This window comes from Bubalus bubalis, chromosome 18, assembly GCF_019923935.1.
Source record: "Bubalus bubalis isolate 160015118507 breed Murrah chromosome 18, NDDB_SH_1, whole genome shotgun sequence".
In the NCBI taxonomy this organism is placed as follows: Eukaryota; Metazoa; Chordata; class Mammalia; order Artiodactyla; family Bovidae; genus Bubalus; species Bubalus bubalis.
The window spans coordinates 55,861,510-55,885,370 of record NC_059174.1 but is presented as its reverse complement, the minus strand read 5'-3'; the positions used below and the strand labels follow the sequence as shown (position 1 = coordinate 55,885,370).

The following is a 23,861-nucleotide window of genomic DNA, read 5'->3' as shown; positions in this document are numbered from 1 at the left end:
TTACCCTCACCCTCACCCCACCCACTTCCTCTCCAGCTCACGGCCTTTGACCAGGAAGGGTTTGGGAGTTTTTTTGCAATCACCCAGCCCTGTGCCTCCCTTCACTAGAGCCAAGAGTCTGAGCCCCGGGTCCCTTCTCCCTTGGACCCAGGAGTCCAGGCCCCCAGCCCCTCCTCCTCCAGACTCAGGAGTCTGGGCCTCCGGCAGCTTACATTTCCAGGAACCCTCAGACCTCTCCTCCCTTGGACCTGTGAATTCAAGCCCCCTCACCTCACTGCAGCCGGCTAGAGGTGAAGAGGCTAGAGGCGAAGAGGCTAGAGGTGAAGAGGCTAGAGGCGAAGAGGCTCGAGGTGAAGAGGCTCGAGGTGAAGACGCCTGGGACCAACTTCTGAGAGCTGAGAACAGCTCTGATGGGGTGGCCTGGCCCTCTGGCAGCCCTGCCCTCCTTAACCAGCAGGAACACCTCTGCCAGGACTCATTTCTGTCACCATTGCAGGTGAAAGCACCTGCCTGGGAGGGGCAGGGACTGCTGGCTGGAAAGGAAGGAGCCAGGGATCCGCCCCTGGGGCAGGGATTGGGGCCCTTGGCATCCAGCCCTCTGACCTCAGTCTAGTGCTAGGATCCAAGGGTCCTCTCTGCCTCCAGACTCAGAAATCTGGGCACCCAACCCCTCCTCCCTCAGACCCAGGAGCCCAGGCTCCCAGCCCCCTCTTCCCTCAAGATGTACACATTCCAGCTCTCAGGGGAGTCCTGGTCTCAGCGCCTTCCTCCCTGGAGACCCATGAGCCCAGCCTCCCAGAGCCGTCCTTAATCAGACCTGGGGTTCCCGGCCCCGGGGCCCCCTCCTCAGATCCCGGAATCCCAGCGCGCAACCCCCATTTCCCCAAGACCCAAGTGCCTCACCCCGCGGACCCTGGGGGCTACCTGGGGGGCGCCGGCTGGTACAGGAAGCGGGAAGCTGGGGAGGGGGCCCAGGAATCCCCCGGCCTCTTCAGAGCTCCCAGGTGCGGCTACCTCCGCGGTCCAGCGCGGGGCGGGGCCACGTCGCGTCACCGGGAGGGAGTCCGGCTCTGATGTCACCTAGCACCTGCCCGGCTGGGGAAGGGGGCGGATCCCGGGGTTGCAAGGCCCTAGACAGGGGGATGGGGAGAGGCGGGGATGAGCCTGTTGCCAGGTGGGCGGCGGCGGCGCCAGGGCCCCTCCTCCTTTGGGCGAGCAAAGGTCAAGGACCCGCAGCGGAGAGGACTGAGGACTCTGGTGGTTCGAATCCCGCTCAAGCTTTCTGGGCTTTGGCTTTCCTCTTCGCGAATGGAGGTCAATGAAATGAATAAACCCATGTGGGAGAAAGTGCCCAGCCCAGCGTTTAAACAAGTAATGCCCGGAGACATCATTTAATCTCGCAGAACTTTAGTTTCCTCAACCCTGGAAACGGGGCCGTACAATCCACAGGGAGCTCGAGACATACCGAAGAAGACGAGAACATGATTTTCTAGAGTCTGGAGCTTCAGTTCTGTGAACTTAGGACTAAATAATGGTAACTAAGTGCACCTACTATGGGCCGAGGGTTTTCCGGCTTTTAGAACAGTTGACCAAACTCATAGAATGATCTCAAAACCAGTGAGATAAGGACAATCAGCATCTCCATTTCCCTGGAGAAACTGAGGCATGGACACGTGAAGGAAGTAACCCGCTCAAGGTCACACAGCCAGTAAGAAGGAGGGCTGGGGTTCAAGCCCAGACCATTTTCTAAAGAGGGGATTTGGGTGGAATGCGTAGTAGGTCCTCAAAGATTTCTAGTTCCTCTTCCCAAGTGGTAACTCTCAACCTCCTTCCCCATTTACTTCTTAGGAACTACAGCCGTCCTTAGCGGACTTCTGTTGGATTAAAAACGTTAAGGAACCCAGTACACAGTCGGTCTTCGAAGTGTTATTCTCAGCCCTGTCGCCCTGAGTCACCGCCTTTGTGCGGCCTGTTTTTCTTTCCCTGTTAAATGGGTGCAATATAACCCATCTCGGGTTAATATAAAGTTAATTATTTAGTTATAAAAATAAAAGTGCCCAAGTACATCGCGGGGGCTCAAAGATGTCTTTCCCCACCCCTCTGCTCTGCCAGTCACGATGATCCCTGTCTCCGGTCCGCAATTTTTACACGTGAAGACAGAGACACAGTCATCGAGTGCGGGGGATTGAAGGCAATGACTCAGTATTAAAGCGCCCAATGTCCCAAAGCGAGCCTCAGTTTCCCCATCTGCGAAACAGGCCTGGGGCCTCCAGCGAGGACCCGGACCCGGCCTCTCCTAGAGGAGGAACTCGAGTTGTGGGGGCGAGTGGAGACGCCCCGCCCCACCCCGTCCCCAGGCCCCCAGCTGCCGTCCCGCTGAGCGCAAGGTGAGTGTCCACGTCACCGCCCCTCCCCCGCAGTTCGCGCCGGCCTCCGGAGCCCCGACCGCAACCTCGGAGCTCCAGCCTCCCGGGACCCAGTTCCACTCCCCGCCGCCTCAGGCGGGCAGCGGGCCCCGGGCACTCACCGGCTTCCAGGGCCGTCCCGAGGCTTCGGCCTGGGGAGAAGGAGGGGCGGGCCAGCCAAGAAAGCCCCGCCCACACAAGCGCAACAGGGGCCAATCGGCGCCCGCTGCGACAAGCTATGGACTCGCCCACAGGGTGCGCACCCGCCAATCAAGAGGAGCGGCTGTCGGGAGGGGCCAATCAGAAGTTGCCGGAGTGTGCCAGCCGTGGGAAAAGAACAGCTCTGGAGCGTGGAGCTAGGCGGCACGGCAGCAGGCAAGACCCGAAGCCTGACAGGCAGGGGGTCCGACCAATGGCGAGGTACAAGGGGCGGCCAGGGGCGGGGAGCCCAAGGGACCTGGGTGAATGAGCCGCTTTGTGCACCAGACATGAATGAGGGCCTTTGTAAGGGTCGGCGTTGGGGGGGCGGCCGGAGGCCGGAATGCCTGGGTCCCCCGGGAGCCGGCAGGCATGAGAGAAGGGCGAGAGAATTCACTTTTGTCAAACGCCGGCCGCGTACCACCAGGCACTCTCCAGGCTCTCACCCACCCAGAGGTGTGGGCATTACTGTCAGTAATAATAATAATGATCCTTTATTGAGTGCCTGATATATGCCAGGAGCTGTGCTAAGCGCTTTACCTGCATGATCTCATTTAATCCTTACAACTACCCCCTTGGAATTAGTGCTGTTAAGATCTTCATCTTCCAGATGAGGTAAACCGAAGCTTAGAAAGAGGATGTCTAATTGCTGGAAGTCATAGAGCTGGCAAGCGGCAGACCAAGGACTCGGATCCTGCCAAATCTGACTCTAGAACTTGCGCTTTTAACCACCAGGCCACACCCAGACGTTGGTTAATGCTTCCCAAATTATAGATGGAAAAACAGAGGCTCAGGAGAGAGGTAGGCACCTTCCCAAGGTCACAAAGTAAAGGCTCCTCTGAACCCTGAGGTGGTGCCCACTTCTGGAGCTAGCATGTTCTTGGTGAGCCGTGCACCACTGGTCTCTGACCTGTGTCCCGATTTTACAGGTGTACACTGAGACTTCAGGAGGGGTGAGCAGCTAGGCTTGAGAAGGGGGAGGGGAGGCTGGACTAACAGGACTCAAGTCCCAGCCAGCCTGCCAACCTGTCTCCACTGCTCAACAGCTGTGGGGGCTTGAGCCTGTTGCTGGCCTTTTTTTGACATTCCATTTATTTATGCATCTGTCAAATGGAGAGGATGGCCCCTCTGCCCCCACCTTCACCACCCCTCCCCCCACAGCCTATTGCCAATGGGATCCTGTCAAACTTTGTCCAGACTGCACCCCTCCTCATCTCAGAACCTTTCATGGCTCCTTGTCAAAGTAAAAACCAAAGTCCTCACTGTGACCCACAAGACCCTGCATGATGTGGTCCCAGGGGGGCCCCTGTGTGAGATCAACTCACCTTCATTCAGCTCCAGTGATACAGGCTTTCTGGCTGTTCCTCAACTCCTCAAACACTCCCGAGGCATGGTTCTGCCTCAGGGCCTTTACACTGGCTGTTTCTTCCCACAGATTTTGCATGGCTGCCCCACCTCACATCATCAGGTCAGATCCAATGTCACCTCCTCCAGAAAAGTGTAAGTGATAGTCGCTCAGTCGTGTCTGACTCTTTGCGACCCCATGGACTGTAGCCCACCAGGTTCCTCTGCCTATGGGATTCTCCAGGCAAGAATACTGGAGTGGGTTGCCATTCCTTTAGCCAAGGGATCTTCCCCACCCAGGTATGGAACACGTGTCTCCTGCATTGCAGGAGAATTCTTTACCGTCTGAGTCACCAGGGAAGCACACACCTCCTTCAGAAGGCCTTTCCCAACCATTCTATAGAAAACATTTCACTTTCTTCCTTTGACTTCCTTGGTTTTTTTTCCCCCATAGCACTAGAAGAGGTGTTTTTTGTTTGTTTGTTTACCTTTTTATCGTCTGTCTCTCCACTAGAACGTGAGTCCCATGAGGGCGAGGATCTTTCTTTTGCTCCGAGCTGGATTCTCAGGGTCTGGCACACAGGAGGCACTCCGTAAGTGTTTGTTGAACCAACAGTAACAAGTCTTTGTGTGAATTAAATGAGTTAATATGTGCAAAGAGCTGTCCTAGTATGGGGGAAAGATTAAATACACAAATTATGATTGCTATCACTATTTATTGCTCTACAAACAGTCTTCTGATAGCATGCAGGAGAGAAACAAGAGAGAAAGAAAAAGTCTAGAACAAGGGAAAGAAGCCAGAGAAACGGGAAAGTTGACAGTTAAGAGATGGGGAGTGAGGAGACAGAAGGAAAGAGCTGGAGCTGGGCTGAGGGCAGACACGGGTGGGAGCATCCATCTCCCAACACCTACACTCAGCGATAGCAAAGCTGAGTCCTTATAGGCAAGAAGCTTTGAGATTGCCACAGGCACTGCCCATTTCTTTGCAGGTGGGCAAACGGTGCCAAGGAGGGGAGGACCTTTGCAAGGACATCCTCAGTGATTATACGGTTCACGTGTACGAAGGCTGTGTGCCGGGAGCATGGCCGTCATCATGCTGATGCCTCCTCGTGCCCGTCCTGTGAGCTGGCACTGTCAATATTCCCACTTTCAGGCCTGCAACGTGCCCAGGGTCTCCTGGCTGCCTTTGAAGGCAGATCTGGGCTCAGACTGCAGTGGGTCAGACCCCTGAGTCTGTGCTCTTAGCCAAGACTCCCAGACAGAGAGGAGAGCACCTGTTACCCTAGCCAGCGTGTCCACCGTGGAGTCCTCTTGCCATGAGGCTAACAGGAGCTGCTGTCAATTGAGTGCCAGCTGTGCGTGGGACACTGTGGCCTTTGTCTGTATCTAACTCATTGGATTCTTTCAACAATCCTAGGAGACTGATACTTTTATTATCTGCGTTTGATTGATAGAAAACTGAGGCGCAAATAGGTGATAATCCCATGTGCCCCAGAGAAGAGTGTGGACTGGGACACAACAGAAATTCAAGTGGGAATGAAACCTCTGGCGTGTACATTCTAACCATTTTCTACCTGGTAACTGGTGATGTCATCATTCGCACCCAGGGTCTAAACTGAAGATGTCGTTCTTTCTGCTCAGTGTATAGGATAATTGATGGCATCACTAAATGATAATAGGATGCCTGTTGCTAAGCACTTTTAATAGTTGCTGATATTTACTGAGTGCCTACTCTGCGCCAGGTGGGCTTCCCTGGTGGCTCAGCGGTAAAGAATCTGCCTTCAATGTAGGAGATGTGGGTTCGATCCAGGGCTTGGGAAGATCTCCTGGAGAAGGAAATGGCAACCCACTCCAGTATTCTTGCCTGGGAAATCCCATGGACAGAGGAGCCCATGGAGAGAGGAGCCTGGTGGGCTATATATAGTCCATGGGTTCACGAAAGTATGGGACACGACTTAGCAACTAAACAACAACAATTGTGTGCCAGGCACAGTTCCAGGTTCTTTGTATGTATTAATCCCATGATCCTCCCAATAACACTAAGTGGTACGTACTAGTCATATCCATTTTACAGTAAGGACACTGAGGGAAACCTACTCAAGACTACATAGTTAGAAAGCATGAGAGCCTCTGGATTTGAACCCAAGCAATCTGGCCCCAGTGTCTAGGGTGTGGATACCTATGTGAAATCACCAGAATGTACACCAGGTCAGAAGGAGGCACCCTGCTACCTCAGAGCTCTCCATCTGGCCTCCATCCAAGTCTGCCAGAGAGGGTCCTCAGCATAAAACTTCAAACTCATTCCCTTGATGGTCAAGTCATCCCCACCATGGATGGTGGATGGATGCATCCCACTGTGCATCCATCTCTTTACCCCCAGCCCTGGGATTGTCTCCATTAAACTGTGAGTTCCCAGCTCTCAGGGACTGGCTCTGATTGCTCTGTGGATCCTGAGGGTACAGGACAAACTGCAGTAAAGGAGAAACTTGGAAAATGAGGACAGATAGAATACTGCGATCGATGTGTGTAAGAAGAAAAGGAAATTGGAGTGTGGGAGCTCTCTCAGTTCCCAGAGATATTCCTGCCAGCTGGCACAGCCCCATTATTCTTAACTCATAACTGCCTCATTATGCAGAATCTGAGTAATGGGCATCAGAAGCATGGGAAAAAAAAAAAAACAGCTGGGACCTAAGTCACGTACAAAAACAAAACGTTGGAGTTGACAGGAGACGAGACAGGAAAGTCGGTGGCGGGGTGCGGGGGGCTTCTCTATGGAAGAGGGTTTGGGGGATTTTTTTAAGTGAGAAAAAAATGGGGGGAGCAGTTTCCACACCTGGCAGGGGAAAGGAGCCCCAAGTCTTAACAAAGAAAAATAAAAGGACGAAGAGTATGCTGAGTTTCTCTGTGGGTCCTGACTATATTCCTGCCTGAGCAGTTCCTCCGTGGCAGAGATGTGAATGGTTCCAGTATTTTATTTTTGGTCCCTGGGCTGTTGTTTTCCCACATGTGACTGGAACTGGCTCTGAGACAAGAGCAAGCTGGCAGCCTCGTGTGGGTCACAGATGAGAGACCGGCTCAGTTATGTGACAACAAATATTTACTGAGTGCCTACTATGTGCCAGGCCTTGTTCCTGATGAGGGGTCAGCACAGTTTTTCTGTAAAAGGCAAAGCAGTAAATATTTTCAGGTTTGAGAGCCAGATGGTCTCTGCTGTAACTATTCTATTTAGCAGGAAAGCAGCCATAGATAATATGTAAACAAATGGGTGTGGGTTTGTTTCAATAAAACTTTATTTATACAAACAGGAAATCCGAGGATTTAGCCTGTGGGCCGTAGTTTGCAGACCCTTGTACTAGAAGCCAAGGAGACAGAAGGGACAAAGATGTAGTTCCAGCCATTAGAGAGCTCACATCGATCTACTCCTACATGGCAGGCGAAGGGAACCAGTTCACACCTAAGTTAGATCTTGTCCCTCCTCTGCTCAGCGTCCACCCCTGGCTCCAGTCTCAAAGTTAAAGCAAGGTCCTACCCCACCTGGCCCTCCTTGTCCCCTCTCTACTCACAGCTTCCTCCCTCTCCCCTTGATTACTTTGCTCCAGCCATGCTGGCCTCCTCAATGAATCGCCAACACACCAAGCTCAGCCCTGCCTTAGGACTTCCGTACACGTCATTCTCTCTGTCCTGGAATGCAATTCCCTTAGAAAACCACTTGGCTCCCTCATCTCCTTTCAGTCTTTGCTCAGAGACCACTTCCTCCATGACGACTTATCTGAGCAACCTCTCCTCTGGATCACTAATACCTCTCACTGGTTCTGTGTTTTCTTTGACCACAGCACTGATGGGTGCAGGCTAAGTCGCTTCAGTCATGTCCGACTCTTTGTCACCCCATCAGGCTTCTTTGTCCATGGGATTCTCCAGGCAAGAATACCGGAGTGGGTTGCCATGCCCTCTTCCAGGGAGTCTTCCCGATCCAGGGCTCAAACCCTTGTCTCTTACATCTCCTGCATTGGCAGGCAGGTTCTTTACCACTAGTGCCGCCTGGGAAGTCCACAGCACTCAGCATTCTCTAACTTGCCAGTAATTTACTTACTACACTTATTACCTATTGTCTGATGCCTCCCATTATAATATCAGCTCTGCACAGGTGAGGATTTTTGTCTGTCTTCCCAGTGCCTACAACAGAGCCTGGCACTCAGTCGATCCTCAACAAATACTTGCCGAATGAATGAATGTGTTTTGGTGATGGACACAGACACCAAACGAACAGACATATAATTAGAAGCACAGTGACAAGTTGGGGTCAGTGCTACAAAGAAAAAGTACAAAGTGGAGGGTCAAAGACGGAAGGTCTTGGGGGGTTCTTTAGGGAGAGAGTCAGGAAAGGCTCCCTGAGGAGGTGACATTTAGAGTGAAAAGATCATATGACTTTGGATCTCTGAGGTGAGTGAAAGTCATTCAGTCATGTCCGACTCTTTGTGATCCCATGGGCTATGCAGTCCATAGAATTCTCCAGGCCAGAATACTGGAGTGGGTAGCCTTTCCCTTCTCCAGGGGATCTTCCCAACCCAGGGATCGAACCCAGGTCTCCCATATTGCAGGCGGATTCTTTACCAGCTGAGCCACCAGGGAAGCCCAAGAATACAGGACTGGGTAGCCTATCCCTTCTCCAGCAGATCTTCCTGACCCAGAAATCAAACCAGGGTCTCCTGCGTTGACTTTGGATACTGATGAATAAATACATGTATGAGTGGATGTGTAACTGATGGAATAAGTGGATGAATGCGGGCATAGATGACTGAACAGGTGGATGGATGGATGGATAGATGGATGGATGGATGAAGAGTATACACAATGAATAAGTGGATAGATGGCTGGAATAATCAATTACTGCATAAATGGAGGAAAAGCTGGACAAATGGAGGCAAGGATGGATGGAGGGATGGATAAATGATCTTTCATGCCTCCATACCTTTGCACATGCTGTGCCTCCTACTCGTTACACCCCTCTATCTCTTCACCCAGGAAACTCCAGATCAACTTCTCAAGGCCTGCTCTGTGCTCAGAGTGTGTCGAGGGCTTCCTGGTCTCACTCCACCCTATGCCCCACAGGAGTTTGCTCGCTCTCCTGTTGATGCTCTGATCACACTGGATTGGAATAATCTGTCTGTGAATAGCTTACAGACAGGCATCCTCCACCTCATTTCCCTAACCAGATGTACCCCCCAGGAATATCTGATGTATATTCTCTACAAAAAGTTTACTATGTAATATTATGAGGTTCCTGATCCATTGAAACTGTAAAATGATAAATATGTGTTGTTTTGAGTCACTAATTTTTTTTTTTCCATTATGCAGCAACAGGCTTGGGTAGTAGGCTCAGAGAGGTAAAGCAACTTGTCCCAGATCACACAGCCAGAAAGTGACAGAGCTGGAAATTGAACCCAGGCAGTCTGACTCCAGAGTCTACGCACTTAGCCACTCTGCCATGCTCCCTTTAAGCCTTGAACTTGCTGGAACATTCTTGGCACCTCCATCCTTTACAAATGTCCACAGCATTGTCCTGCTGGGCACCGTATCTCCCTAGAATACGTCTTTTCCCATCACTGTCAGATCACTGTCAGTTCCTGCTCCCACTCTGGGCTCCCATAGCCCTGCCCCTCCTCTAACATATTCTGACCTCCCTGGGTCCTGCCTGCTTGAGCCCAGCATTTCCTTGCCCACCAGACAGAGGTCTCTGAAAGATGAGAAGAGGGTCTAACTTATCACCTTGTCCCTGTATTCCTCGACACGGAGCCAGGTTCACTGGAGTCTGCAGGAAACCATGACTTCTTGGTGATCAGTTTGGCTCTTTGCCTGGTCTTTATCATCTTTGGAAGAGGGTGCTAATTATAGCTGCCCTTTATTGGGAGCTCGTGTGTGCCGACACCAGTTTAAATATTTTATACACAGGAACTCACTCAAATCATACATCAGCTCTAGGAGGCAGGTGCTGTCACAGTCCCCTCTCACAGATGAAGAAATCTGTGGCTGCGAGATGTCACCCCAGGCTGCACAGCTAGGAAGTGACAGGGCAGGACTCCAATCTGGGAACCCGCTCAGCCAGCCGATGTCCTGTCCCTGAGTGAACCCCCAGAGGGGCCATCATGGTTACCTTGGGGTCTGCCGTCCCCAGCCTTCACTCGAGGAACTGACTCAAAAAGTGGGTTCCTGCACCCTGCCCTAGAGGTGCCGGTTAAGTAGACCTGAGTGGGGCCCAGGCACCTGCATTTCTACAAGTTCCCAGGTGATCTTGTGGCACGTGGTTCTTGGTCATACCTAGGTCAAAGAGCCTGGCATCATCCTTGATTCCTATTTGCTCCTCACCTCCAACATCCAACCCACATATTGTCAACTTGACTTTCAAAAAGTCTCCAGGATCTGATCCCTTGTTGCCCCACCCCCAATGTGACCACTCAGGTCACATCCACCATGATCTCCTGCTTGGACCATGGCAGTCACCTTCTCTCTGCACCCCTGCTTCTGCTCGTTGCCTCTCTCAGCCCATTACCCTCAGTCAGCTCACGTCCCTCTGCTCAAAGTCTTCCTGTGGTTCCCATCTCACTCAGAATAAAAGCAAAGCCCTCACTGGGGCCCCAAGCCCTTCTGGATCTGACCTGCTGTCTCACCCCCCACCCTCTCCCCATCACCCACTCCATCCGTACCACCCTGCCCACCATTCCTTGAACACACTCGTGTTCCCTCCTCAGGGCCTTTGCATGGGCTGCTCCCTCTGCCTGGAAAGCTCTCTCCCAGATAGCACCATGACTCTCTCCCTTTGTTCACTCAGGTCTTTGCTCAAATGTCACCTCAGCAATGAGGCCTTCTCTGACCAATCTCTCTACCCATCGCAACCGGCCCCCAGGCACCCCGACCCCAGTCACTTGTTCTCCTGTCTGTTTTCCTGTAGCACTTTGAACTGTCCAGCATATTATGTCATTTTTATTTACCGTGCTTGGTATTTCCTTTCTGTCTCTCCTTGATCACAGAATATTCAGCCATATAGAGGATGGGGGCTGTGCTTTATTCAAAACTCTCTCCCAGCAAATAGAACAGTTCCTTGTACCTACTCAGTGCTCCATAAATATCTATGGCATGAATGAAATAAATCCTTTAAGAAATTCTGCTTGGCCTTCCCTGGCAGTACAGTGGATAAGAATCCATCTGCAAGTGCGGGAGACACAGGTTCAATCCCTGGTCTGGGAAGATTCTGTATGTCTCCAGGCAGCTAAGCCCATGCACTGCAGCTACTGAGCCAGCGCTTTAGAGCCTGAGACCGCAACTACTGAGCTGAGGTGCTGCAACTCCTGAAGTCTGCATGCCCTAGAGCCTGTGCCCCTCAAAAAGAGAAGCCTGAGCACTGTGAAGAAGAATAGCCCCTGCCCACCACAACTAGAGAAAACCAGTGCCCAGCAACCAAGACCCTGGCAACCAAAACCAAAATAAATAAATAAAAAAGAAATTCTGTTCAAGCTGGTGGGATGATGGGGAACTTTTAGTTCCTGGCTATTTTTACAGGCTGCTGATATTTTGAAAAACGACGACCATTACCTTATAATCCGGGGGGAGGAAAGGTCACCAAGCTACTTTTTAAGCATTCCTTCCCTTTCAAATTCAAATTTTTCATTACACAAGGTGGAAAAAATTCAAATAAGAGGGTACTATTTCCTTTGACCAGCACCTTCCTTCTCACTTCCCCTTTTGTAGGTACCCATGATAATATCTTGGTGAGGAGTCTTCTAAAAACATGTGCTATTTATTTACATCGGGGGTCTGCTGCCTGTGTCTGTAAATAAAGTTTTATTGGCACACATTGGTTTATGTATCATCTATGACTACTTTCACACTACAAGGGCAGAGCTGAATTATGATAGAGATGGTGTGATGGTCGAAGCTGAACATATTTACTCTTTGAGACTTTACAGAAAAAAATTGCCAACCTCTAATGAATACATAGAAAAAAGTATTTAAGGAAATAGTCCCACTAATTTCTTATGTTCAGGCAATGGAATTATACTTGATATATTGAACTGTGACTTATTTTTCTAGCTTATCAATATGTCTTGGGAGACTTGATGCTCCTACATTTCACCTTAAGCTTTTTTACACCTGCATAGTATTCCACACAGAGAAGGCAATGGCACCCCACTCCAGTACTCTTGCCTGGAAAATCCCATGGATGGAGGAGCCTGGTGGGCTGCAGTCCATGGGGTCACTAAGAGTCGGACAAGACTCAGCGACTTCACTTTCACTTTTCACTTTCCTACATTGGAGAAGGCAATGGCAACCCACTCCAGTGTTCTTGCCTGGAGAATCCCAGGGACGGGGGAACCTGGTGGGCTGCCATCGCTGGGGTCACACAGAGTCGGACATGACTGAAGCGATTTAGCAGCAGCAGCAGCAGTATTCCACAATCACAGTCTAATTCCTTTGACTTCTCTCCAATTGGTGGAGCTTTCAGTGACTTTCCAGGTTTCATCCTTACAAAAGAAAACCCAGCGAACGCCATTCTTCCTCCTTCCTTATGAACATGTAGAGATACTGCTGGGTCAAAGAGTATAATGCAGTTAAGATTTTCATAGAAGATGTCAAACTGACATCCACAAAAACACTAGTTTCCTTTTTAGGAAAGAAAATGAAAAATAAACCAATCTGGTAAAGTATTTATTCCCCGGCTGTTCTGTGGGAGTATCCCCCTGTAGGGGAGGGGTTCCCCTATAGTTTCCTGACCCCTGGACACGCTGTGGACTTTCCCAGTCCTGTGCACTGGCTGCTCCCTTCCCCACCCTTCTCTGCCCAGCTTGAAATGCTTCTAGGACCTCCAGATCCACCTTAGATGACTAGACAGAATTTTGTGACATCAGCTAAGTGCTTATCCTCTGTGTAGCAACTGTTTCTAAGTAGGTACCCACAGGAAAGCATGCACAGTGACATAAGAGGACATATCCAAAGATGCCCGAGGCAGTGAGGTGGGTGGGAGTCAGGACCCAGAGACAGCCACGGCGTCTGTTCCTTTGGGAATGGGCAGGTCAAAGGGAGCGGATTGCCCCACGGCGTTCAAGAAGCAATAAATCAGAGCTACATATGGAAAGAGGGAGAGATCCTAAGAACACATCGAGTGAAAAGAGTGAGACCCAAAACTGGGTCTATAGCACCATTTAAAAGATATAATTTCTCTTTCATATCAGTTTAGAAGATAGAGTTATACCAAGTCAGGCTGCCCGGCGTGCAAGCGTTTATACCTAAAGGATGCATGGATGTTAAATGTGTTGGCTTTGTTAAAAGGATACTGAGGAGGAGACAGGAGTAAGCGGGAGAATTAGAGAGAAAAAGAAAAAAAGAAAGCAAATAGAGTCTAGAGAAATGAGAGAGAGACAAGGACTGAAATTATGATGCAATTCTCTGCATTTAACTCTATCCTCCATCTCAGGAGGTCATCTCTTCTTGGGGTTGGGGTCTCCCCAAACCCTCCACTCCTCCGCCCCTTGGTCCCACCTCTTACCCCCATTAGAACCCAGGTTCACTAGACTGAGACTCTGTCCATGTCTCCCCAACCAAAGTAGGAGCATTTGGAAGTGGGGAACCAATTATGTGCCTCAGTTTTCCTCATCTGTAGAAGGGGGATAATGGTAATGGTCGCTATCTTATAGAGTTGTGGGGAGGTTAAATTAACTGATTCCTGTCCTGTGCTTGGCACAGTGAATTTGGCACATTTCAAACACTCCATCAAGGTTGGGGGCTGTTATCATATTATTAGTATCAATATTGGGATTGAGATTGGCCTCAGGACATTGGGAAAGGCCTCTCCCTTCATGAAGTCTTCCATGATTTCTAGCAGGGAGCTCTGCCAGTGCCTGGGGTCCTTTCAGTATAGCCTCTTCACCAGGTAGGGGCACTCACCTGTCGCTCTCCCCCACTGGGCAGGGAACTCCTCAAGGGTGGGGACCAGAGTTGGCTCCCCTTGGGTTCCTCAGAGCCCGACATAGTGGCCGGTGTCCCTCCGGCCTCCAGGACTGTCTTCCCACCTAAATGAAGTGCAGGCTGGGAGGGCAGATAAGGCAGGTGTATCATTAACGAATATATAGCAGGCTGTACATGATAATAGCCTGGTGACAAGGTAGAAACCATATATGGCAAAAGTCCCCATCTGGTTTCTACCTGCCTCCTCTCCTCCCCACTCCCCTGGATCGTCCCTGCGTTCCATCCTCCTGGGTGCACCTGGCCTGAGACCCAGCTCTGAGCCCCAGCCTGAACCCATGCAAGGACCTCTCCTTGGAATGCCCTTCCTTTCCCTTCTTTCATTCTCACTGTGACAGGTGATTCAGACAATGCCCACAATTCACCCATATGAACTCACCTTTCCACACTGGATGATCCTTGCCTTTGTCACGAATCCCTTCAGCATCTGATAAAGCCTACAGACTCTTTCTCAGAATAGTCATGTTGGGTTCATGGAGGTATAATTTGTAGACCAACAGATAATCACATCATCAATATGAGCTTTCCTGGTGGCTCAGACAGTAAAGAATCTGCCTACAGTGCAGGCTTCCCTCATAGCTCTCAGTTGGTAAAGAATCCACCTGTGATGCAGGAGACCCCAGTTTGATTCCCGGGTTGGGAAGATCCACTGGAGAAGGGCTAGGCTACCCACTCCAGTATTCTTGGGCTTCCCTTGTGGCTCAGCTGGGAAAGACTCCGCCTGCAATATGGGAGACCTGGGTTCGATCCCTGGGTTGGGAAGATCCCCTGGAGGAGGGAAAGGTTACCCACTCCTATAGTCCATGGGGTTGCAAAGAGTCAGACATGACTGAACGACTTTCACTTTCACTTTTCACAATGCCAGAGGCCCCAGGTTCGATTCCTGGGTGGGGAAGATCCCCCGGAGAAGGAAATGGCAACCCACTCCAGTATTCTTGCCTGGAGAATCCCATGGACAGGGGAGCCTGGTGGGCTACAGTCCATGATCGAAAAGAGCTGGACATGACTGAGCGACTGAGCACACACATCGTCAGTATGTGCACAAGTTTCCGAGGTAGAATTCATTCTTTGTAGTGTACAGTCCTGTGGGTCCTGACAGCTGTGCAGCCACCACCAAGATCAGGACACAGGGCGGATCCATCACTCTCGCAGTCCCCTTGTCCGGGTCTACAAGCACTGCCGCACTCAGTCGACTATATAGCCTCAAGATTTCTCTGTGTTAGTACATTCATGTCTTTCTCATTAAAAAAAAAAAAAAGGCAGCACAGAATTCCATAGCATAAACGCACCACAGTTTATTTTAGACAATCCCTAGTTGATAGGGGTGGATGGTCATTTAGATTAATAGACCGCCTGAGATTGTTTCCAGGATTTCACTATTATAAACAAGGAAGTGGGGAGAACGTGGAGGTCCTAATAGATGCCTTTCTGTGAACAAGGACCAGTTGTTTCTCTCTGCTGTTGTTTAATCGCTAAGTGGTGTCCGACTATTTTGGGGTGGATTCTAATAAATGGTACTGCCGGATGGTAGGGCACGTGCATTGTTCTCTATGCTTGTGAAACATATCAAGCATATGGAAACACTGGGGGAAAAAAGTATGCAATGAACACACAGTAGCACTAATTAGATCCTATAGATGTTACCCTTTTACTGTATTTGCTTTATTACACTTCCTTCCTTCTTTCTCAGTGGTTCTGAACCAGGAACAATTTTGCCCCCAGGGAGGACATTTGGCCACCTCTGGAAGCATTTTTTCATTGTCACAACCTGTGTGTGTGGGAGAGACTCTCATTAGTATACTGAAACCCACAGGACCGGCCCCTCATTGTCTGGCCCCAAATGCTAATGGCACTGAAGTTGAGAAACATGGTCGTCTGTCCACTCACTTAAATAATCAGTCCAGTTCATCCTACACACTTCATCACACACATGATCAGCTGGAGTTTGCTGTTTCTTCAGTGGATCTTTCTATGAGCAAATTTCTTTATATACAGCAAAACGCCCAAGTCCTAAGAACACCATTCAATGCGTTTTGATGAATACACACCCAACTATAAAAATACAGAGAACGATGGCATGCCCCAGAAAGTCACCTCATGTTCCCTCCCAGTCAATCCCTGCCTCCACCCCACCCCAGGCAACTACTGTTCTGATTTTTATCACCTTAGATTAAGTTTTATCTGTTCTAGACCTTTTTATAAACAGAAACCTACAGTAGGTGTTATTTTGTATCTGCTTGCCTTCACTCCACATCATGCTTTTGATATTCATCCATGATGTTGTATGAATGGGTAGTCTCTTCCTTTTTAAAAAAATTTATTTTTATTATTTATTTGGCATCATTGCATCATGCGGGAACTTTCTGTGTGGCGCCAGAGCTTAGTTGCAATGCAGCGTGTGGGATTTCAGTTCCCTGACAAGGAATCGAACTCAGGTCCCCTGCATTGCAAGGCAGATCCCTAACTACTGGGCAACCAGGGAGATCCCTGTAGTTGCTTCCTTTTTACCACTGTTTGGTAAAGCATAAGCTGGAATCAAGATTGCCGGGAGAAATATTAATAACCTCAGATATGCAGATGACACCACCCTTATGGCAGAAAGTGAAGAGGAACTAAAAAGGCTCTTAATGAAAGTGAAAGAGGAGAGTGAAAAGGTTGGCTTAAAGCTCAACAGTCAGAAAACGAAGATCATGGCATCTGGTCCCATCACTTCATGGCAAATAGATGGGGAAACAGTGGAAACAGTGTCAGATTTTTATTTTTGGGGGGCTCCAAAATCACTGCAGATGGTGACTGCAGCCATGAAATTAAAAGACGCTTACTCCTTGGAAGGAAAGTTATGACCAACCTAGACAGCATATTGAAAAGCAGAGACATTACTTTGCAAACAAATGTCCGTCTAGTCAAGGCTATGGTTTTTCCAGTAGTCATGTATGGATGTGAGAGTTGGACTGTGAAGAAAGCTGAGTGCCAAAGAAGTGACGCTTTTGAACTGTGGTGTTGGAGAAGACTCTTGAGAGTCCCTTGGACTGCAAGGAGATCCAACCAGTCCATTCTAAAGGAGATCAGTCCTGGGTGTTCATTGGAAGGAATGATGCTAAAGCTGAAACTCCAGTACTTTGGCCACCTCATGGGAAGAGTTGACTCATTGGAAAAGACTCTGATGCTGGGAGGGATTGGGGGCAGGAGGAGAAGGGGACGACAGAGGATGAGATGGCTGGATGGCATCACCGACTCGATGGACGTGAGTTTGAGTGAACTCCAGGAGATGGTGATGGACAGGGAGGTCTGGCTTGCTGCAATTCATGGGGTTGCAGAGTTGGACATGACTGAGCGACTTCACTGAACGGAACTGAACTGTATGCATATACCCATTTGTTCATCCCTTCTCCTATTGATGGACACATATATCCAGTTTGGGGTTATTATGAATAAAGCTGCTGTCAATATTCTTCTACTGGTCTTTTCCATGGATACAAGTTTTTATTTCTCTAGAGTGGAATTTCTTAGTCACAGAGTAGATGTGAATTTAATGTCTAAGAAAACACCACACCTTTTCCGGAGGTGACTATATTAGCTTCCTACTGCTCCTATTAAAAAAAATTGCCTATTAAAAAAAACCTGCATTGCAGGCAGTTTCTTTACCACTGAGGTACCAAGGAAGCCCATAGCCCTTGAGGAAGAACTAAAGACCCTTGACTATGCTTAGTGACTACATTATTACTATTTAGTCTCCTTTGACTGTTTTCCTTTGCTTCTGCATTTCTTATTTCTCTCATTAAACTTATTCTTTGACTAAAGCTTTCCAGAGACAAAAGGCAGGCACAGAACATAGGGCTGGGGAGGTGAGTGAGGGGCAGTGGGCAGGGATCGTAGGGGTTCTGTTCCATGTCAAATCCAGAAGAATCCGCCCAACTCAAGATCCTGAATCTAACCATACCTGCCGAGTCCCTTTTGTCACACAAGGTAATATTCACAGGTTCTGGGGACTAGGACATGGACATCTTTAGGGGATATTACTCTGCCTACCATTTACCTTCCTTCCAGCAATAAATGGGTGTTCATGCTGCCCCACCTCTTCATCCACATTTATCACTGTCAGTCATGTTAATATTAACCATCATGGCTGCCACTAGTCACATAATTCTAAGTTGAAATGAATTAAAGTTAAATAAGATTGAGTATCTGGTTCCACAGTCCTGCTAGCCATATTTCAAATGCTCAATAGCTACTGTGTTGGCAGCACAGACGTGCAACAGTTCCCTTTCCGGAAAGTTCTAGAAGTATCTACCAGGGAAATCAACCTGTCTCTTGCAGAAGTGACTGCCTTTCTTAAGATTACACAAATGTGTTATTATGCCAGACAACTGCCTTCCCACTAGGGTGAGAAGAGGAAGAAATAAAGAAGAGGTGAGAATGAGAAAAAAATCCAACCATAATAATAATTGTCTGGCACTTTATAAGCATTCATTACATTAAAAAAAATACACACTCAGTTACCAACTAATGAGTATTTACTGAGTGCCAGGTACTTTCTTGACTAAGTTATCTGATGTGTGTTTATTCCCAGAGACATAAAGGAAAAGAGAGAAAGACACTTTTGTTGTTGTTGTTCAGTCACTGAGTCGTGTCCTACTCTTTGCAACCCCATGGGCTGCAGCACTGCGAGGCTTCCCTGTCCTTCACTAGCTTCCCCAGTCTGCTCAAACTCATGTCCACTGAGCCGGTGATGTTATCCAACCATCTCCTCCTCTGCTACGCCCTTTCTCCTTCTGCCTTCAATCTTGCCCAGCCTCAGTTTCTTTTCCAATGAGTCTGCTCTTGCCATTGGGTGGCCAAAGTATTGGAACTTCAGCTTCAGCAACAGTCTTTCCAGTGAATATTCAGGGTTGATTTCCTTTAGGACTGACTGGTTTCATCTCCTTGCTGTCCAAGGGATTCTCAAGAGTCTTCTCTTCGAGAAGCATCAGTTCTTCAATGCTCAGCCCTCTTTATGATCCAGCTCTCACATCTGTACATGACTACTGGAAAAACCATGAAAGTGAAAAGTGAAAGTTGCTCAGTCTTATCCAACTATTTGCGGTCCCATGGACTGTATAGCTCGACCCCATGAATTCTCCAGGCCAGAATCCTGGAATGGGTAGCCGTTCCCTTCTCCAGGGGATCTTCCCAACCCAGGGATCAAACCCAGGTCTCCCACATTGCAGGGGACCCAGGTCTCCCACATTGCAGGTGGATTCTTTACTAGCTGAGCCACCAGGGAAGCCCAAGAATACTAGAGTGGGTAGCCTATTCCTTCTCCAGGGGATCTTCCCATCCCAGGAATCAAACCCAGGTCTCCTGCATCGCAGGCAGATTCTTTACCAGCTGAGCTACTAGGGAAGCCCACAGCTACTAGGGAAACCATAGCTTCATATGGAAAAGCCATAGCTTCCATATGGAAAAACCATGGCTTTGACTATACCAGCCTTTAAACAAGCCCTTTCTTTTCCAAATAGCAGAGGAATTAACTCTTTAAATTCCACATTACTTGGGGCCAGTCATCCTGAAAGAAAGTCTCTCATGGGTGTGCCTTGCACTTACCCTAAAACAGGGCTCATTATCTTCCCTGCCAAACCTGCTCTAATACCTCTACTTTCTCTCCTGGTAAATGGCCTCTCCACACATCCAGTCGTCTAGGTTGGCTAACAGGGACACCATCATCACTGCCTCTCATTGCCTACCCCCCACAACTGGACCATCTTGTCCCTGTCTGTGCCCAAGCCCATCTCTCCACCCTCAGGGCCACAGCCTCAATTCAGACCCTTACCTTATCCTCCTTCCAGGCCTCCAGGTTTCTCCTGTGGCCTGTCCCCCATATGGTTCCAGGTCTTTCTATGCCCAGAATTCATCCCTTGCTCAGTCCTCCCAGGGCTCCCACTGCTTCTAGAACAATATGTCAGCCCTTCAATTTTCATCTCTGCACAAGCACTGCCCCCTTTCCCAGAATTCCCTCCCCCTCTCTCTTTGGTGAACTCCTATTCATCCTTCAATACCCAACTCAAATATCCTCTCTGCCTGGGACTGAGAAGGAGGTTAAGTGTCCTAGGGATGCAGGGTTAAGATGCCTGGGTTAAGTGTCCTAGAGATAAAGCACCCTGTAATACAGCCTGGAACAGTCTCATCTAACTAACCTGCTCTTTCTCCTCTGTGTACGCCCAGGGGGTTCCTGCCTCCTTACCTTTACTGAGTCTGTTCCCTCAACTTGAATGCCCAACCTCTCTCTTCCACTTATCTGAATTTTGCCCATCTTGGTAGTTTACTAGGACTGTCATAACCAAGTTCTGCAAAAATGGGTGCCTTAAACAACAGATGTATCATCCCACAGTTTTGGAATATAGAAGTTCAGAATCAAGGTGTAGCTTCGGTTGGTTCCTCGTGAGGGCTGTTAGAATCTTCCCAGGATCCTTGGAGATCAGGACTCCAACATCTTTGGAGGGTTGGGGACATAATTCAACTTGTCAAAGCTCAGCTCAAACCCAGATTCTTCCTTAAATGTTCCCTCATTGCCCAACCCACACTAATCTATTTCCTAAGACTTCAGAGCCTTGTCCTCCAAAACCACTTCTTTTTTTCTTTTTAAATATTTGTCTATTTGTCTCTTCTGGGTCTTAGTTTTGGTAAGTAAGGTCTTAGCTGTGGCATGTGGGATCTAGTTCCCTGACCGGGGATGGAACCTGGGTCCCCTGCATTGGGAGCCCCGAGTCTTAGCCCCTGGACCAACAGGGAAGTCCTCCGACCCATTTTGTATAGATTTGTCCAGTTATTTTTGTCTGTATTCTGTAACTGTCCCCTTAGGATGGGAGATCACTGAGGGCAGTTTCAATGCCAAGGCCAGACTCTCTGTCCACACAGGGCACTGATGTATTAATACAAAGAAAGTGCTTGCTCTACATTTTCAGGAATAATAAATTAATTCAACACACATATATTGAGGACCTACTAATGACAAGCTCTGCGTTAGTCCATGGTGCTGCAGCAGTGGACAAGAAAGACACACGATCCTTAATTTCATGGGTTTTGCATCCCAGTGGGACGAGAATAAACAAGGTAAATAAGCCAGAGGGTGATACACACTATATCTGTTTCCTAGAGTGGCCGTTAACAAAGTACCACAGGGGACTTCCCTGGTGGTCCAGTGGTTAAGCCTCTGCACTCCCAGGGCAGGGGACATGGGTTGGATCCCTGGCCAGGGAACTAAGATGCCCCATGCTGAGTGGGGCAGCTGGATGGCTAAGAACAAAAGAAATTTGCTGTCTCAAGTTTCTAAAGGCTAGAAGCCTGAGATCAAAGTGTCTGCAGGGATGTGTTCCCTCTAAAACCTGTAGGAAAGAATTCTTCCTTGCCTCTTCCTAGCCGCTGGTGGCTGTCAGCAATCTTTAGCTTTCCTCAGCTTGCAGCTGCCACCCTCCAATATCCACTTCTGTTGTTACATGGCATTCTCCCTGTGCTGTATCTTCACAAGGTTCTCTTTTTATAAGGGCACCAATCACATTGGATTAGGGGTCCACCCTGCTCCGGTATGGGCTCATTTTAACTAATTATATGGGCAATGATTCTATTTCCAAATAAGGTCATTTTCTGAGCTATTGGAGGCTAGGATTTCAACATATCCTTTTGGGATATGTCGACGTCAGCCCCTCACACACACTAAGATAAAACACAAACAGAGAAGGGGGACAGGAAGTGGTGGGGTGAGGGGCTGCTCCCTCAGATAGAGCGGCCTGGGAAGGTCTCTCTGCCACTCAAGTCACAGCCTGAAGGAGAGGAGTTGACAGCGTTCTCCTATGAGAAACATATAAATTTCATCACCTGGTGTTTATGACATTCCCCTTGGTATCTTGAATGTGTTTAATTTGTTGGGTTTTGTTTTTTTTTTTTTCCTGCTCATTTCCTGGTTTGAAACCAGTGAGATTAAGAAGCAGTAGACTCATGGGGGTGTGGTTCCTGTAAGAATCTGAGAATGTTTCCACCATGTCGAATTCACTCCCATCAGTTCTGAGAAGCCCCAACAGCTGTGAGGCTGCAAAATCCTCCGGTCCCGATTCCAGCGAAAGGTCAGCGGGCCAGCTGCTGTAGTCCAGCCAAGGCCCCTACCAGCTTTATTTAGACTAACAGGCACACAAAAGAGGGGCTCACACCATAGGTGCACAGCTCAATGAATTATCACAAAGCCAGTGCATCCTTGGACAGGGCGGCCTGGCGTGCTGCGATTCATGGGGTCGCAAAGAGTCCGACACGACTGAGCGACTGAACTGAACTGAACTGAACTGAACCAGTGCATCCAGGAAGCCAGATTAAAAAAGCAGGACACCCCCTCCCAAAGCCGTCCTTGTCTTCCTTCCCCCAAGGCTCACCTTTGTCCTCTCTTCTAAAGCCATAGACTAGTTCTTCCTGTTCTTTTTATTCTTTTGCTCTCTTTTCTTTCAGTTCTTGTTCTTGAATTTCATATAAATGCAATAGGACAGCCTGTTCTTTCATAGGGTTGGACCATAAAGCAGGTTGAGTTCCAAAGAATTGACGCTTTCAAATTGTGGTGCTGGAGAAGACTCTGGAGAGTCCCTTGGACAGCAAAGAGATCAATCTAGTAAATCCTAAAGGAAATCAACCCTGAATATTCATTGGAAGGATTGATGCTGAAGCTGAAGCTCCAATACTTTGTCCACCTGCTGCAAAGAGCCAATTCATTGGAAAAGATCCTGATTCTGGGAAAGATTGAAGGCAGGAAGAGACGGGGACGATAGAGGATGAGATGGTTGGATGGCATCATCGACTCAATGGACATGAGTCTGAGCAAGCTCTGGGAGGTAGTGAAGGACAGGGAAGCCTTCGTGCTGTACTCCATGGGGTCGAAAAGAGTAAGACACGGCTGAGTGACGGAACAACAATGACAATAATCCAGGTTCTACATTGTGGATTTTTTTGTATGTCTGTATTTATTCATTTGGCAGCATTGGCACTGGCGATCTTCCTCACATCAGGTGGGATCTTTCACTGCGGTGCACGGATCTCTAGCTGTGGAATGGGGGCTCAGGGATAGCCGTCTCTCCCATTTAGTTGCTCTGTGGCATGTGGGATCCTAGTTTGCTGACCAGAGATCAAATTCGTGACCCCTGCATTCCAGGGCTGATCTTAACCACTGGACCACCAGGGAAGTCACTGTTTCGGATTGCTCATTCTCATTGTTGTATGGTGGGTGTTGGCAAACTAACTACAGCTTGGAGGCCAGACCCAGTCTGTTGCCTGTTTGTTTAAATAAAGTTTTATTGGAACACAGCCACACCCATTCATCTACTACTGTCCATAGCCACTCACATGGCACAGTGGCTGAGGCAGAGAGGGAAAGCTGAAAATATTTACTATCTGGTCCTTAACAGAAAAAGCTTGTCAGCCCCCACTGGATGACATTCCATTGTAGGAAGACAACACTGTTTATTCATCCAACTGTGAATGGGTATTTGTGTAGTTTCCAGTTGGGGGTATTACAATCGGGCTCCTAAGAAACATTCTAGCAGGGGTTGTCAAACTTTTTCTAATCTTTTTCTAATTAGATGAGTGATTATCCGCAGGGAGCAATTGTGTCACTCAGGGGATGCTTAACAATGTCTGGAGAGCATTTGATTGTTGCTAAGGTCTGAATGTTTATGTCCCTTAGAGATTCATCTGTTGAAATCCTCATACCAAGGTGATGGTATCAGGAGGTGGGACCTTAGAGCGGTGATTAAGTCATGAAGATGGAGCCCTCACTACTGGGATTAGTCTCCTTATAAAAGGGGCCCAAGGGACTTCTCTGGTGGTCCAGTGGCTAAGACTCCGAACTCCAAATGCAGGGGGCATGCCACAACAACATCCCGCCTGCTA

At 48.8% G+C, this 23,861-nt stretch overlaps 1 protein-coding gene and 1 long non-coding RNA gene across 6 annotated transcripts in view; one reads left to right on the top strand and one right to left on the bottom strand.

Moving 5' to 3' along the window:
• Positions 1-14,001, bottom strand: part of MYH14 (myosin heavy chain 14) — a 91,654-nt gene extending 77,653 nt beyond the window's left edge. For 2 of the 5 annotated variants that reach the window (XM_025270025.3, XM_044931354.2), the window contains exons 1-2: positions 13,884-14,001; positions 4,436-4,519 (exon numbers count right to left, since the gene is read on the bottom strand). In XM_025270025.3, coding sequence (XP_025125810.2) covers positions 4,436-4,519; positions 13,884-13,967 — 168 coding nt within the window. In that variant the 5' untranslated portion in view covers positions 13,968-14,001. Of the gene's footprint in view, positions 1-270; positions 414-924; positions 1,131-2,527; positions 2,655-4,435; positions 4,520-13,883 lie in introns of those variants that run through there. The other 3 variants (XM_044931356.2, XM_044931357.2, XM_044931358.2) reach the window with 3 other exon arrangements.
• Positions 2,654-5,760, top strand: LOC102414795. The gene is made up of 4 exons (XR_003104798.2): positions 2,654-2,825; positions 4,039-4,103; positions 4,462-4,540; positions 4,937-5,760. It is a non-coding gene; the product is annotated as an uncharacterized LOC102414795 (long non-coding RNA).
• Positions 14,002-23,861: the final 9,860 nt, after the last annotated feature.